We start from the raw sequence: 17714 nt of genomic DNA, 5'->3' as shown, positions 1-17714 counted from the left end.
TAAACATTACAAAGGTATAATGAAGATTAATTTGCATACGATTAATCCATTAATTACCCTGTGCTCTTCCCTGAGCTGATAACAGTGATCTTTAAACTGTGTTAAACACAAATGAATGAGGTTAAGAGTCTGGAAAGACTCTAGCTCTGTCACTTTAGCTCATGTAAGACATGAGGGTTTTTTGTTGTGACAAATGCTTAACTGAAAAATGCATGAGTGTTTAAAACATTTCTTTTGGTTACTAATTGCAGTGGGAGTTGAAGAGGTTACATCAAATAGGCTGCACATAAAAATTCTGTTTGGTTATGTACAGTTGTGGTCAAATGTTTACACCCCCCTTTCAGAATCTGCAAAATGTTAATTATTTTACCAAAATAAAAGGGATCATACAAAATGCATGTTATTTTTTATTTAGTACTGACCTGAATAAGATATTTCCCATTAAAGAATTTACATCCCCTGTTTTTTTGTTTTTTGATAGTTGTTCATGAGTCCCTTGTTCGTCCTAAACAGCTGAACTGACCGCTGTTCATTAGAAAAATTCTTTGGTTTTCCAGCATTTTTGTGCATTTAAACCCTTTCCAACAATAACTGCATGCTTTTGAGATCCATCTTTTGACACGGAGGACAACCAAGGGACTCATATGCAACTATTAGAGAAGGTTCAAATGCTCACTAATGTTTCAGAAGGAAAAACCATGCATTAAGAGCCGGGGGTGAAAACTTTTGAACAGAATGGAGATGTGTAAATTTTTCTTATTTTGCCTAAATATCATATTTTTTCATTTAGTACTGCCTTTCAGAGGCTACAGAAGATAGTTACATGTTTCCCAGAAGACAAAATAAGTTCAATTTACCCTGATCTTCAAATTCAGAAAGTTTTCACCTCTGCTCTTAATGCATGTTTTTTCCTTTTGGAGCATCAGTGAGCTCTCAGATTTCATAAAAAATATCTTAACTTGTGTTCTGAAGATGAACAAAGGTCTTACAGGTTTGGAACGACATGACGGTGAGTAATTAATGGCAGAATTTTTATTTTTGGGTGAACTATCCCTTTAAGTCTTTTAAATAGGGGCTAAGGGAATACCTAAATTGTGTGAGAACATTAATACACTCTGTAAAAATTCACCAGATTTCTTGAGCTACACAGCTGTGCATCTCAGGCCAAAACCCAATTACAACCACTGCCAAAATCCAGAACCCAGGCGGTCATGCACATCTCCCTCCAGCATGTCCTGAACTCCACTGCTGATCCAGAATATCTGAAGAAGGCAACCATCCTGCCCTAACATCACACACAGCATGCTTTCAGAGCAAGCCTCCCCCATTTCTGCCAGCATGAAAAACCCTCCTAATCTCATAACAGAGCTTCCACAATCATAAAACCATTACAATGTTTTGTTTTATATAATCTGATTAGTTTCACAGTGTTGGCATTTTCCATGAATAGGTTGCAAAACAGCAAAAAAAAAAAAAATTAAGTCACTTAGTCTTTTTTTAATAAATGGTTTGATTGCAGGAGGAGGTTACCATTTTGGGTTAAAAAAAATACTTTTTGGGTGTCAACTTCAAACAATATTTCTAAAAATAGGAAAATATGACTATAAAAATAAAAAAAAAATTGTCATGCTGTATGAAAGGGTTCAAATATTACTTATTGGGTGTCAAATAAAAAAAAAGGTTACATTTCTTGTAATATGGTGAAAATAACATGCTAAGTTGTGCACAAAAGGACAAAATAATCAAAATCACAACAGCTCTTACAAAATAAAAACATTTAAAAAAAAATCTGAGAACATCAAAGTGCTCCATATTCATGGAAAGTGCTTGTTATTTTCATATTTCGCTCATCTAAAATGGAGGCACCATTTTTAAATGTCACTCGGTTTGAGAAAAAATTACTGAAATTCCTATAATTATCAAATGTCTTTAAATAGTTTCTATGCAAATTGTCTTCTTCGACATATTAAGGGGTCTTAATAATTGTGGAAACTCTATTCTTGGCGATTCTTCAGCATAACTGGGATGCAAATGTGACTGCAGCTTGAGTTCTCGTCTCAGACAGCAAGCACTGCTGCTACTCCGCTCATGATCCTTCAGTCGCATCCAAGTTCGCTCTAAAATGAGATTTTGTGTGCAGTTTATTTGATGAGCGCTAATGAGGATTGACTTTTGCTCTCTCCTGAGCTGCAGGATTCTCCAAAGTGGAAAGCTCCACACGCTACTCACACTCTCAGCCTGTGTGATCAATCTGCACCGCTGAAATAAGAAGACAGGTACAGAATCTGTCAATCAGCCTGGGGGGGGGGGGGGGACAGGACAGAATGGATCCATGGAACACGTCCCATCTGACAAATGCCCCATCATGAGAGAAGAATGACCTCTTAAATGTAGCACATGGATGTCTGTGACTGGCCAAATGGCCAGGGAAGGATAACAACCTCTCAATTGACTAAAACCGCTGGGATTTGAGGGCTACGACTCATGCACCACATGTTAAAACAACACCACAACACAAACATGCATTGTTAGTACTGACGTGGAGTGTTGGCATAATGAGAAATGAAAAAGGCGGAAAATGTTGTTTAAACAGAGCCTTACCTGTGTAAGTTCAGGAATATCGTTTTTGTCAATTCCCACTTGCTGTTGAGAGAAAATGTAAGATTATATGACATAACCTCTGACCACCAATGCAATTGAACAATTAAATGGATATTTCACCCAAAAATCCAAATCCTGTCATTAATTATTCAACCTGATGCTGTTCCAAACCTGTAAGACCTTCGATCCTCTTCAGAACACAAATTAAGATATTTTTTATGAAATCCAAGAGCTTTCTGACCCTGCATTGACAGCAACACAACTACCACATTTAAGGCCCAGAATGGTAGTAAGGACATTGTTAAAATAGTCCATTTGACATCAGTGGTTTAACCAAAATGTTATGAAGCTAGGAGAATACTTTTTGTGTGCAAAGAAAACAAAAATAATGACTTTATGCAACAATTTCCTCTTTTCCATGTCAGTCTCCGCCGTGCATTCACAGGAGTCAGGGATTTTATAAGAAAAATCGTAATTTGTGCACCGAAGATGAACAAAGGTCTTACAGATTTGTAACGACATGAGAGTGGGTAATTAATGACAGAATTTTCATTTCTGAACTATCCCTTTAACATTTTAGAATTAAAGCAAAGATATAATATACATTGTTTACCTCAGCGATTTTGAGGAACTCTGAGACTCTGGTCATTCGTGTCAAGAATCTTTTATAGATTTCCAACGCGTCTTTGCATTGCCCTTTCTTCATCTGGAAAAATTTCTCTAAAAATGAACAAGGAAATCAAAGAAATCATATACTTGCGCCACGTTTTGCAGATGTCAAACCACCATGTTGGAAATCTTAAAACATCTCTAAACTTTGTGAGACTTGCCTAAGAGATTAATGATGCCGTCATTGTAGCAGGCATACAACTTGATCAGATCCTTGAAAAGCAACAGGAAGGCGGCATTAATCACCCCATTGACAAGATCTTTTGGATGAACCTGAAACAACAAAGCAAGAGAATAAGAATAAGAGGCAATGTTACTATGAGCTGTAAATATACTTATTTACCATCTGTCAAAAGCTACCTTACAGCATTACTGAACATAACATGCAGGTTCTATTATTTGTCAAAACATCATAGAAATGTCAGTATGTGACTTTGTATCTTGTGAAAGTGTTTCGTAACTAGGTATGATGCTAGTCAAGTTTGAACTCTGTGTAAAAGCATCAGGTGTTACTACAGCCTGTGAAAATGACAGGAAGCAGACTCACATCAAACTCCAGCAGAGCATCGATCTGACTCTGCAGCGTGGGCATGCCTTTCAAAAGCTTGTCTGTAGTCATTGTTCTCATCACACCATCGGCACTGTGAAACACACACACACACACACACACACACACACACACTCACATGACATTCATTTCACATAATATGTGTAAGTGAATGTAATCCAAAGAAGACTGTTAGGTACACTCTAAAAAGTTTTCACCAGGTTCAACTTAAAAACCTAAGTTCAGCAGCTGCCTTAAAATTTTAAGTTAAATCTTAAGTCATTAAATAAATTAAGTCATTTTAACTTATTACAATAAAAATGAGTTGATTTTACTTGCGAGTTGAAATGACTTAAGTTGATTTAACTTAAAATTTTAAGGCAGCTGCTAAACTTAAGTTTTTAACTTAAAACTGGTGAAAACTTTTTACAGCGTAGCAATTTGTGATGTGATCTGGGAACACCCGTCGGATGTCACGCTAGAACTTTTTCAGGAAATTCGAAAAATAGGTTAAATGTCAATTTTTGTCAAAATTAGGTTTAATTAAAATATTATTCTATAACATCTTGTCCACCATCTCTGAAAATATCTTGGCAAAATTCACTTGTTTAATGCAGAAAAATTTATTGCAGCAAGCAGAAATGACTGTGTCGTTTCTACTATATTAGGAACGTGCTGTGGAGGTGCTTTCTCTTAACACCACAAAAACAGGTAACTACAAGGTACACTATTCGTGCTATCTAAACATACAAGGAGCGATCAAAAGTCCAGAGACTATGCCCATGATAAACAATGGAAAAAGTTGTTAATCTGTTTGTATAATGTTGCATTTGAGGTGCTCCTGACTTGACAGACATCTTGCGTTAAACCTGTGAAGTGAAAGTAAAACCTGTCTCACTTTAAACTTTTTTCTCAAAATTCCACTCCTGAAAATCATAGCTATCAGCCAACTTAGGATTGTCACGGTCCGTTAGGAGAGATGAGGTGAGGACTCAAATGCAATGAGTACAGGCTCTTTATTTCGAAAAAATAAAACAAAACAACAAAAACTACCCCAAGGGGGAAAACAAACAGGCTGGCCAGGATGGGGCACAGCAAGCGCAAGTTAACAGTAACAAACAATAAACATCTACTAGCATCAAACGTATGTCTAACGAACCAACCCAGGACAGCAAACACAGGAAGACTAAGTAGGGCAGATAATGAGGGAGACACAGGTGGAACCACTGAAACAATAATAAGGTAACAAGATGGGCGGGGTAAGACATCAGACAGGAGAGAGCACATGGCAACAAACAAACATGCTACAAGCCATGTGCTCAAACATAAACACAATGTCCTCTGGTGGCCATGCCTGGTACACCAGCGGAAGACTGTGACAGAACCCCCTCCCTAAGGAGCGGATTCCAGACGCTCCAGAGTCCAAGGCACAAAGCAAGAGTCCAGGAGGGAGGTGGAGAGGAGGCAGAACAGGGGGAGGGATGGTGGGTTAGAGTCGAAACCAGGAAAACAGGCCAGGGTGGGTTAAGCCAGGGGGGATCGGGAGGCTCCGGAACCCTGGCAGATGACCAGGGAGGGACAGGGCAGAGTTCATGAGCAGGCGCCGCCTCGGGAACATCGTGAGCGGCCACCGCCGCCTCGGGAACATCGTGAGCGGACACCGCCGCCCCGGGAACATCGTGAACGGCCACCGCCGCATCGGGAACATCGTGAGCGGACACCTCCGCCTCGGGAACATCGTGAGCGGACACCGCCGCCCTGGGAACATCGTGAACGGACACCGCCGCCTCGGGAACATCGTGAGCGGACACCGCCGCCTCGGGAACATCGTGAGCGGACACCGCCGCCTCGGGAACATCGTGAGCGGACACCGCCGCCTCGGGAACATCGTGAGCGGACACCGCCGCCTCGGGAACACCGTGAGCGGGTAGTGCAGCTCTTACCGACAAAAGTGGAGAATCCTCCACACTGCGTCTCAGCCTGGGGTGCCCAGAAAATGATCCCGAGAAACTGGTAGCGGCTGGCACAACCCGAGGAAGTTCCGGAACGGCAGCCATCCCATCGAGGGGAACAGTAGAGGCTGTCTCGTGAAGGGGCTCCCCATGAGAAAGCCCCTCTCCCTTCAGTGCTGAGTGCCACCCACTGCTGACGAGGTACTCCACAAACCTCTCAAACGAAAGGTGTTCCGAGCCTAACATCCTCCAATGGCTAATGGGCTCATCAAGGGCATAATTTAACAAGTCTTTCAGAGCAGAGTCATTGTAGCCCAGCCCCTCTGCAGCACTCCTGAATTCCAGGGCAAATTCCCTTAGATCCCTTCCCCGTTGATGGAGGGATCTCAAGGTTTCGAGCTGGAGCATGCGTTCGTAGAGAGGACTGTGAACATTGGAGGTGGGTGAACGATGCAAACCTTTTCTCTGCTGAGTCCTCATCAGGGTTGGTTCGTTCTGTCACGGTCCGTTAGGAGAGATGAGGTGAGGACTCAAATGCAATGAGTACAGGCTCTTTATTTCGAAAAAATAAAACAAAACAACAACAAAAACTACCCCAAGGGGGAAAACAAACAGGCTGGCCAGGATGGGGCACAGCAAGCGCAAGTTAACAGTAACAAACAATAAACATCTACTAGCATCAAACGTATGTCTAACGAACCAACCCAGGACAGCAAACACAGGAAGACTAAGTAGGGCAGATAATGAGGGAGACACAGGTGGAACCACTGAAACAATAATAAGGTAACAAGATGGGCGGGGTAAGACATCAGACAGGAGAGAGCACATGGCAACAAACAAACATGCTACAAGCCATGTGCTCAAACATAAACACAATGTCCTCTGGTGGCCATGCCTGGTACACCAGCGGAAGACTGTGACAAGGATAGCCATAACTTTTGTTGCGTTCAAATAAAAATTTTGGCTTGAACCCAGCTTTCATTAAGTACGGTAAAATTTCACCAATTTTCCTAGATCGCATCACATTTTTGGGTTTTAATCTAACATAAATGTTATGATCATGTGTTCAGCAAATATACACATATAGAAAGCTGAAATAAAACACTTTTAGGATTTTTACATCTCATTATATAAACCTTTACCCGTAATTCTTTACACTGTAGGACCATTTAAAATAGTGAAAATAGTGAACAATGTAAAGGAAACAGTGACCAAAGCATCTAAAATTTTAATAAATTAAATAAATTGATTAAAGTTCATGAACATGTTTGATGTTAACTACCTATATGCATAATAATAAAGCAGAAATTCTGCCAAATATGACCAAAGAGAGATCACCTTTAAGAAAATATGAAAATATACTAAACTAAATGTAGCCATTTTAAAGGGTTATTTCACCAAAAATGTAAATTCTGTTATCAATTACTCACCTTCGTTCATCTTCAGACGAAAAATTAAGATATTTTTGATAAAATCTGAAAGCTTTCTGACCCTCCATAGACAGCAACGCAACTACCACATTCAAGTCCCAGAAAGGGAGTAAAGACATTGTTAAAATAGTCCACGTGACACCAGTGGTTCAACTGTAATTTTAAAAAGCTATAAGAATATTTTTTATGCGTCATACTTTTGTTTGTGTCAGTTTGTGTGCAAACTTATGTGCATTCACAACAGTATCACAACGCATGCATGAACGCACAGCGAAGACTGATTATTTTTGTTTTCTTTGCACCACTGATGTCACATGGACTATTTTAACAATGTCTTTACTACCTTTCTGGGCCTTTCAGTTGCGTTTCAGTTGCGTTGCTGTCTATTATGGGTTAGAAAGCTCTCGGATTTCATCAAAAATATCTAAATTTGTGTTCTGAAGATGAACAAGGGTCTATTTCGGGTTTGGAACAACATGAGGGTCAGTAATTAATGACTGAATTTTTATTTTTGGGTAAACTATCCCTTTAAGGCCCATTAACACCAAAAATAATATCTATAAAGATATCAAGAACTAATGAGAACTATAACAATAGCTATATTAGCATCCATACCAATGCATGGTAATGTTATGTCATCTGCCAATTTAAATGCTTGAGTTCTTTAAAGGATGGCTTCTGATTGGCTGCCAATATTTTTATCATGATTACAACATTCTAAAAGTAATTCCAACAACATATTCCACTGTGCCATTATTGTTATAGTTGTAGTGTGGAAAGTATATCTCGTTATTATTATAGTTATCGTCCTTGATGTAAATGGCCATTAGCCTCTAATCATCTGGCGTGTTTAAGTTGTTAGCCTTGAGCTGTCGTGTTCAGGACTTCTGTGCAAGCTAAATCAGCCAATTTATCTGCTGTAGCTCGTTCATTGTGCCTGCAATGAGACCTTGGTTGCCAACATGCAGTAGGCAGGCTGTGAGTAATGCCCCATTTTACTCATCAAAGGTCTTGCACACAATAGTACCAAGGGAGCAGGAAATGTAACTGCTTTTCTACAGCAGCATCACAAGGCTCTTTTCAGGGACTAGAGGTTGTCCTTGATTTCCCAACATCCCACTCAAATCTGTTATTGCTCAGTAGTGTTCCAATGCACTAGGCCCACTTGTTAGCTCAGGGTATAGCTATGTAACAGAGGACTCATTTACCCTTTCTTCACTCGGCCAAAGTCGAAAGCCATCTGTCTGTAGGCAAACGCTTTCTCGTTCAGATACCTGCTGTAGCGCCTGATAAACGTTGACATGTCGTAACCTGAAAGCACAAGCGTTTATAAATACAACAGACTGATAATATTTTACCTCAGAGACAAATTCAAATGGGCTTGACAACAAAGTTGACTAAATAAGAATTCTTAGTGGCTAATTTAAGAACTGTGCAATTTATTATAGCTCCTATAACTTTTCATAGCGATTTAATGTCAAACTAAAAGATTTTGACCATTTCACTGCATGAAATAATACTTACCATGAGAGCCAGTTTTGTCCAAAAAATTACTAAGATTGAATAGGGTGTTCCTGGAGGCCAGGTACTGGATGAACCTCTGAAATAAAAAAACACATTAATTATCATATTTTGGAATATAGAATGATTCAGATGTAAGGTTGTTTTTCACAACACAAAAGGCTACAGACCTTAATAAAAAATAAAAAAAAACAGGTACAACAATAACTAACAGTGATACGGAATTGCATAAGAAATGCACAGCTATATATGAAAACTGCAGTTTATTGAAGAAAAAAATCATTTCTATAAACCTGATATCACCATCTAATGACTCATTACTCAGAACTCACATTAAAGCTCTGAGTGGGAGTGAATGCAAATATGGAAATAATAGCAGAGGTTTTATCAAGAAAAAAAAAACAGCACACTCACATAAGCAGTGAATACAGCCTGAATTTACAAACAAATTTATGCAGCTTAACACATTTAATAAAAAATTGTAGGTAAATAAGACTAGGGGGGAAAAAGCAATGAAAATGTACCAAAAATATTTACAGAAAATAATGAATAAAATATAAAACAATAATAGGACAGAACATGCTGTATCCATGCACGGTCTTGCTTTTCAGTAAAAAATTGGTTAACATATCTAAAATCTTTAAAACATAATAAATATACACTACAAGTCAAAAAATTTTCATGTTTTTTAAAGAAGTCTCTTTTGTTCACAAAGTCTGCATTTATTTGAAACAAAGTACAGAAAAAAACAGTACAAATTTTGAAATATTTTTACTATTTTAAATTACTCTTTTTTATTTTAATATATTTTAAAATATTATTTATTCCTGTGATTTTAAAGCTGAATTTTAGCATCATTACTCCAGCCACATGATCCTTCATAAATCATACTAATTTGCATTTATTATTATTATTATTATTATTATTATTATTATTATTATTATTATGTTGAAAACAGTTGAGTAGAATAGTTTAAGGTTCTTTGATGAACAGAAGGTTCAGAAGAACAACATTTATCTGAAATAGAAATGTTTTGTAACATTATAAATCATTACTTCTTTATCATCACTTTTGACCAATTTAAAGCATCCTTGTTAAATAAACGTTTTAATTTCTATAATTTCGTTCCCCAGAAAACAAACAAACAAATAAAATTATAAGCTTTTTTTTTTTTTTTTGATAAATGCTCATGTTTGGATCTTTCTATTCATCAAAGAATCCTGCAAAAAATGTAATAAACTGTTTTAAATATTGATAATAATAATAATAAAACAAGTGTTTCTTAAACAACAAATCAGCATATTAAAATGATTTCTGAAGAATCATGTGACATTGAAGACAGGAGTAATGATGCTGAAAATTTAGCTTTGATTACAGGAATAAATTACATTTTAAAATATATTCAAATAGAAAACAGTTATTTTAAATAGTAAAAATATTTCAAAATTTTACATTTTTTCTTCTGAGCAGAAGAGACTTTTTAATAAACATTAAAAATCTTACTGTTCAAAAACTTTTGACTGGTAGTGTACTTGAGAAGCAAACTGTATAAGACAAAAAAAAATCAGAGAATATATGTTGAATTTGTTTGTTTTTTCCTTAGTCCATTGAAAAGTTATTATTTTTATTATTACTTATTTTCATAAATACTCTTAGATTTATAGTTAAAACAAGAAGAGGTACGCTTATAGAATAATAAGCTTAATGTTAGATATATCCTCTACAGAAATCCTTATGTAATGCAGTTTGTTTCGTGATTAGATGTTTTACTTGAAAATGAGACAAAAATTACAGATAAAAGAAACAGATTTATTGCATTTTTGGATCATGAATTCTGTAATTAAAATATGAAGGTATCTTTTATTCTATGTGATTTTTTGCAAACCTATCCCAGCATTACATCATCTCAGTGTGCTGTGCCTTTTCAGTTCTGCCTTTCAGAGTTTAACTGATTTGTCAGCTGATCAATACACAGGCTTGTGGGGAGATGAAGCTATGTATAATGCGCCTAACACTTTTAATCATCTAAGTCAGACTACTAACCATTTCAAATATCCATATGTCAGGGTAAACACTTCCCTTGTGTATGTGACCTGTAGAAGCACATAGCCTGATGTTACAGAATACATATCCAACAGACTTTTTCTCCAGAGTGAGAGTATAACAGTGTAATCACTTCCTGTCTGACTATCAAACTACACCTCTGTCTCTCCTTGCTTCATATCCACATTAACAAATTAACCATTAGGGGGGAAGATTATCAAGCAGTACCTCTGCCTCCTTAGACAAAGCAGTCTGGCAGGTCACATTCATAATTGAATAGCTCTCTTTAATTAGAATATTGGAAAGTGAGCTCATATATATTCTTGTTATGACATGTTTCCCTCATTGCATATTCAGCAGAATGAAAGGCAATGCTTTTAGGAGTAATCAACACATATGGCGGGACCAATACTTTTAGCCATAGATGATTTTATGGAAAACGAAGCACCACAAGACAAACAAATCAGTCTCAATAGTGACGCCTATTCACACGCATCCCGCATACATGCAGCATCATATTTATTCAATTATCCTTTGACGCTGCACCTCTCCATCCCTGAATATCTATCAGTTCCTCTCAAGCTCTCAGCTCCTTCACCCTCCCTCAATTTACCATCCATTCTTCTCGCTCTTTATCTCATTCTGCCTTCCACCGCCATCTGCCTTTTCACTCTCCGATGTCTCTGTCACTGCACAGCGCCAGCCTTGACTGAAAGAGTAAACTGCGCTTTCAGAATGAGAGAGAGAGGGGGCTGAAGCATCTGCCCGTCTGTCTGTCTCTGCTCCTATTGTGAGTCTGATGGGTGTGATAACGCTGATAAGAGGAAGCGACAGGGCTTTGAGTGCAATAGGTGGTCAGCTGCAGGGATCAGCTCCTCAGAAAACAGTTAAAATTCAAGGCAAGGCTTTATAAATGTTTGTTGCACTGCTAGGTTTAAACAACACTGTTGAGGTAGGTTAAATATTATGCAGAGCCTGCATTAACATCTTTCAGTAATGCAAACCTCTGCGACCCAAGCCAGAATCAATTCGAAAAACCACTATTCCTAACCACTTTTTTGCATTATTGAGCCATTTAATACATTCCAAAGTGAACTGGGAATTATGTCCCAGGGTCAGTGCAGTAATTTTCACAACCAAACTTTGACTGCTTTCAGCTTTTAAGTGTTTTTGCCCCTTGTACCGTTTAAATTTTTGAAAGAAATTTCAGTAATAATTAGTTAACATTAGTTAAATTGATAGTTCACCCCTAAAATGAAAATTACCCCATGATTTACTCACCCTCAAGCCATCCTAGGAGTGTATGAGTTTCTTCTTTCAGACGAATACAGTCGGAGTTATATTAAAAAATGTCCTGGCTCTTCCGAGCTTTATAATGGCAGTGAATGGGTGTTGAGATTTCATAGTCCAAAAAACCCATCCATCATCCATCTAGGAGGTTAAAAAGGCCTTCTGAAGCAAATCGATGCGTTTTTTGTAAGAAAAATATCCATATTTAAAACTTTATAAACCGTAATCTCTAGCTTCCCCTAACTGTCATATGCATGTTTACAAGAGAGTGGCGTTCCAGCAGATGACAAAGGATGTAGGCGGAGCCTAAGCTCCTATGAGAAGTGACAAACACGGAAGCGTTCACAGATCAAAACAAAACACCGGTCACAAATTATAAGTACAAAACGAGGATTTGTAAAAAAAATTGTCAGACGATTTCGATATAAGCCAAGAGTTTTGGTTTTCCTTTGCTTTAAACAATACTACTCTCTTGCGAGAAAAGCATATTCTCACTGGAGCTTACACTACGCCTATGTCCTATGTCATCCGCTGGAATGTCACTCTTTCTCGAACACGAATACAACAGTTAGCGGAAGCTAGAGATTATGGTTTATAAAGAGGTAAATATGCATATTTTCATACAAAAACATCAAATTACTTAAGAAGGCCTTTATTATTGTCACGGATTGGCCAGGTTTATCCACCACAGTCAACCAGCGATCACGCAGCCTTCCAAACCCTGAAGGACGCCTTCACACAAGCTCCACTTTTGACTCGAATCCCGATCTCCCTTTCGTAGTGGAAGTCAATGCATCTACCACTGGAGTCGGAGCCGTACTCTCACAGCCACAAGGTACCCCTAAATTACTCCATCCATGTGCCTATTTCTCCCGGAAGCTCAACCTAGTGGAGAGAAACTATGACAACGGCAACCGCGAGCTACTGGCCATCAAGCTCGCTCTGGAGGAATGGCGACATTGGTTGGAGGGAGCCAAGCACCAATTTCAAGTCATCACAGACCATAAAATCCTGCAATACCTCCGAGAAGCCAAACGACTCTGTCCACGTCAAGCCCGCTGGTCTCTATTTTTCTCACGCTTTAACTTCTCCATTACATATCGTCCAGGTCCCAAGAATGTCAGAGCCGATGCTTTATCAAGACTCCACGACTTACCAGAATCCACTGAAGAACCTACTACCATCCTACCTGAAAACATCATCATCAACCCCATAGAATGGTCTGCTCCTCCAGCCGTCACTCCTCCAGTAGCCAGACCTCCGCCGGGTTGTCCAGCAGATCGCCAGTTCATTCCTCCTGATCAACGGGTAGATCTGATCCACTCCGTACACACTTCCCTGGGCACTGGGCATCCAGGGACCAACAACACCCTCTCACTGTTATCAGAACGCTTCTGGTGGCCCGAAATGGCAAGGGATGTGAGAAGGTACGTGGTTGGCTGTAAGGAGTGTGCCATATCCAAGAGTCCCCGTCACTTACCAGCAGGACAACTCCATCCCCTGCCGATCCCGAACCGCCCCTGGTCACACCTAGGAGTGGATTTTATGACGGATCTTCCTCCTTCGGATGGAAACACCTGCATCCTAGTCATAATTGATCGATTCTCAAAATTCTGCCGGCTCTTACCCTTAAAAGGTCTTCCCACTGCTCTGGAAACTGCGGAAAAACTCTTTAACCATGTCTTCCGTTACTATGGCATCCCTGAAGATATCGTTTCGGACAGAGGACCGCAATTTATTTCCAGAGTTTGGAAATCTTTCTTCAGACTCCTAGGTGTGACCGTCAGCCTCTCCTCTGGCTACCATCCGCAAACCAACGGGCAGACGGAGAGGAAGATCCAGGAAGTGGGGCGGTTCCTTGGGACCTTCTGCCACGGCCACCAGAACTCCTGGAACTAGTTTCTGGGCTGGGCGGAATATGCCCAGAATTCACTGCGGCAACCCACCACAGGACTCAGACCATTCCAGTGTGTGCTCGGTTTTCAGCCTCCCCTTTTCCCCTGGAATGGTGAACCATCACAGGTACCCGCAGTGGATCACTGGTTTCGAGAGAGTGAGAGAGTCTGGGACGAGGCCCATCACCATCTTCAGAGGGCAGTTCGTAGGACCAAGATCATTGCGGATCGTAGGAGAATTCCTGGTCCAGTCTACACTCCGGGACAGAAGGTTTGGCTCTCCACTCAGGATATCCGCATGCGACTGCCCTCAAAGAAACTCAGTCCCAGATTTGTTGGTCCCTTCACCATCCTGGAACAGGTCAACCCAGTCACATACAAACTCCAACTTCCACCTCAGTACAGGATTCACCCCACATTCCACGTTTCAATATTAAAACCATTTCACGAACCTCTGCTTTCCTCCACAGAACCTGGCCAAGAAGAGGAACCCCCTCCCCCCTTGGATCTGGAAGACGTTTGCAGTCCCGACGTCGTGGTGGTCAGCTAGAATATCTGGTGGATTGGGAAGGATACGGACCCGAAGAAAGGTCATGGGTTCCCCGGGCCGACATCCTGGACCCCGCGCTCATGGAGGAATTCCACACGAGTCATCCGGAATACCCAGCACCTCGAGGTAGACCACCACGGCGTCGGAGGTCTCGGCCCTCAGGAGCGGGCCCTGGGGAGGGGGGTAATGTCACGGATTGGCCAGGTTCATCCACCACAGTCACCCAGCGATCACAGTCACCTGATTATTAATCACACACACCTGTACCTAATCAGCCACAGCTCTATAAGAGCACACACCACGCACCTCTCATTGTCCGGGCTCGTTCATACGAAGCGGACTCATTGTGCTGCTCTCCTCGAGTTCACAACTATTACCTACCTGTTGCTACTTACCTGTTCTTGTCCAATTCCAGTCTGTGCAGATCCATCCGGCTATATCCACGGGGTGTGTGTGTCGTAAGTCTGTCATCGATCCTGGATCCGTTCAGCGGTGTGTGTGTCGTTAGTTTTCAGAAGATTCACTCAGCGAATCCACCTTCTCCTCCCGTCGTTCCTGTAAAGAAACCAGATCTTCCTCAAACCACGGAATACATCAACAAACTATACAAGATTGAGATACTTACCCATTTGTGCACGTCATTCTCCTTCAGCTGCTCATCTGTTGAAATAAAACTGTTCTATATTCACTTACCTTCTTGTCCGTCTGCTTCCGTAACAGTTATATACCCATGTGGATCACTTTTTTTATGATGGATGGATGGATGGATACACTTAAATTTGAATTCAAAATCTTTAAACCCCATTCAGTGCCATTATAAAGTTTGGAAGGGCCATGAAATTTTTTACCATAACTCTGATTGTATTTGTCTGAATGAAAGAAGTCATATACACCTTAGATGGCTTGAGTTAATGATGGGATCATTTTTATTTTTGGGTGAACTATCCCTTTAACTACATTAGTTAACATTAAGTAACAAGGAAATATAGTACTTTAAATATAGTTAACAAGGGGAACCTTATTTGGAACCAAATGGAACCATTGTAAAGTGTTACAGAAATTTTGTATGCTTATCAAGGCTGTCTTTAGTTGATCAAAAAACAATGTAAAACCAGTAATATGCTAATTTGTTGTGCAAGTAATATTTCTTAGTAATATTATTCATGTTGAAAATAGTTATGCTGCTTAATATTTTCGCTGCATACAGTTGAAGTCAAAAGTATTATGCCACATAAAGTTGAAGTCAAGTTTACATAAACCTTGCAGAATCTGCAAAATGTTAATTATTTTACAAAATAAAAGGATCATACAAAATGTGTGTTATTTTTATTTAGTACTGACCTGAATAAGATTATTTCACATAAAATACATAGTCCACAAGAGAAAAGAATAGCTGAATTTATAAAAATGACCCTGTTCAAAAGTTTACATACACTTGATTCTTAATACTTTGTTGTTACCTGAATGATCCACAGATGTGTTTTTTTGTTTGTTTGTTTGTTTGTTTGTTTGTTTGTTTGTTTGTTTGTTTGTTTAGTGATAGATGTTCATGAGTCCCTTGTTTGTCCTGAACAGTTAAACTGCCCGCTTATCTTCAGAAAAGTCCTTTGGGTCCTAGAGATTCTTTGTTTTTTCAGCATTTTTTTGTTTTTGAACCCTTTCCAACAATGACTGTATTGTTTTGAGATCCATCTTTTCACACTGAGGACAACTGAGGGACTCATATGCAACTTTTGAACTGAATAAAAATTTATAAATTTTTCTAATTTTCCTAAATATCTTTTTTTAGCACTGTCCTTCAGAAGCTATAGAAGATACTTACATGTTTTCCAGAAGACAAAATAAATTTACCCTGACCTTCAAATTCAATGAAATTCAACTTAATGCATTGTTTTTCCTTCTGTAGCATCAGTGAGATTTTGAACCTTCTGTAAAATTAATATAAATGTAATATAAACAATACAGTAATCAACTGCTTGATTCTCACCTCATTGCCATGAACCATCAGGTGGTGAGTGGTGACCAAAGCTTTGAAGACCACAATCCAGCTGGCATTTCCCGCTCTCTCAAACAGGGTATCAGCCATCTGGGGGATATTAACATTGGACTCCTGGGTTGCCTGCATCAAGTCTGTGAGAAAATATATGAAACAGTAAAATCAGAGCTTATCTAGATCTTAACTTGAAAGCATTTAACAGTTCCTCCATACTGAATTATGGCATTCTTGGTTAAAGCAGCGGGCACAACACATACCAGAACACCACAGGAAGTGTAACACACAGGAACCAGTGCTAGTCAGTTTCAGTCTTAAGGCCCTTTCACACGGGACGCGGCAGTCGCGAGTGTCTAGTTCATTTTCAATGGGAGACATGCGGCAAGCGGCAAACCGCGGGCTGTTGCGGTGGCGGCGCGGAGGCGGAGCGCAAGCGGTGCTCGTGCACCCAAAATCATGCCGCTTCCACGGGCACGGCGCTTCGCGGCAGGCGCCGCCAAAGATAAAAATATTTTATATTTTTGTGAGCGGCAGCGGCAGCCGCGTCGGCTTTAACCAATCAGTGAACAGATTATTAAAAACCAATCATAGAATATTTAACTGAATTTATAACGGATAGTTGAAAATAGAGGAGATTGTTTTAAGTGTGCTGGATTTCCCAGAGCTGTATGAATCATCTAAAATCTCATATTTGGGGTGAGCACAGGAGTTAGTTTGCCAGGTAAAAATACAAATATGTACAAAGTGTCCAGACAATACATTATTATGCGTGGTGTTATAATAAACTATATCTTTCAAAAGTTTGAATAATAATAATGACAATAATTAATGACAGAATGACACAAACACAATTTTCCATTTTATTTAGACTTTTAAGCAACTGTAACTATGGCAACGTCCGCCCCCAGACCGCGTCGCGAACACCGCCTCAACTGCACAAAACGCTTCCACTACAAGAGAAGGCGGCAGCCGCGCGGCGATTTTACCGCTTGCCGCGTCCCGTGTGAAAGGGCCTTTAGGCCGCGATCACACCGAACGCGTTTTAGCAGTTGGAGGCGCCTCTTTTGAATGGTTTTCTGTTGGCAGTGAGCGTTCTGCGCGCCGCTTATGCGCACCGGGCGCCTCGCGTTTTCGCCGCCTGCTGCGCCTCGCGTTTTTGCAGGAGCGCTCTGCCTCTGAGCGCCTGAAGTTGAAAAAAAATCAACTCTGAGCGGAAAAACGCC

At 39.8% G+C, this 17714-nt stretch overlaps 1 protein-coding gene across 1 annotated transcript in view; it reads right to left on the bottom strand.

Annotated features, from left to right (window-relative positions):
* The window catches only part of LOC141342311 (clathrin coat assembly protein AP180), a 42015-nt gene that overhangs the window by 1689 nt on the left and 22612 nt on the right, over positions 1 to 17714 (bottom strand). The window contains exons 2-8 of the mRNA XM_073846738.1: positions 16486 to 16628; positions 8724 to 8799; positions 8408 to 8510; positions 3818 to 3911; positions 3432 to 3543; positions 3215 to 3321; positions 2602 to 2643 (exon numbers count right to left, since the gene is read on the bottom strand). Of these exons, the coding sequence (XP_073702839.1) occupies positions 2602 to 2643; positions 3215 to 3321; positions 3432 to 3543; positions 3818 to 3911; positions 8408 to 8510; positions 8724 to 8799; positions 16486 to 16628 (677 nt within the window). The remainder of the gene's footprint in view (positions 1 to 2601; positions 2644 to 3214; positions 3322 to 3431; positions 3544 to 3817; positions 3912 to 8407; positions 8511 to 8723; positions 8800 to 16485; positions 16629 to 17714) is intronic.

This window comes from Garra rufa, chromosome 9 (genome assembly GCF_049309525.1).
Source record: "Garra rufa chromosome 9, GarRuf1.0, whole genome shotgun sequence".
NCBI lineage: Eukaryota > Metazoa > Chordata > Actinopteri > Cypriniformes > Cyprinidae > Garra > Garra rufa.
Note: the sequence above shows the minus strand (reverse complement) of the source record. Positions and strands in the feature narration are given on the sequence as shown.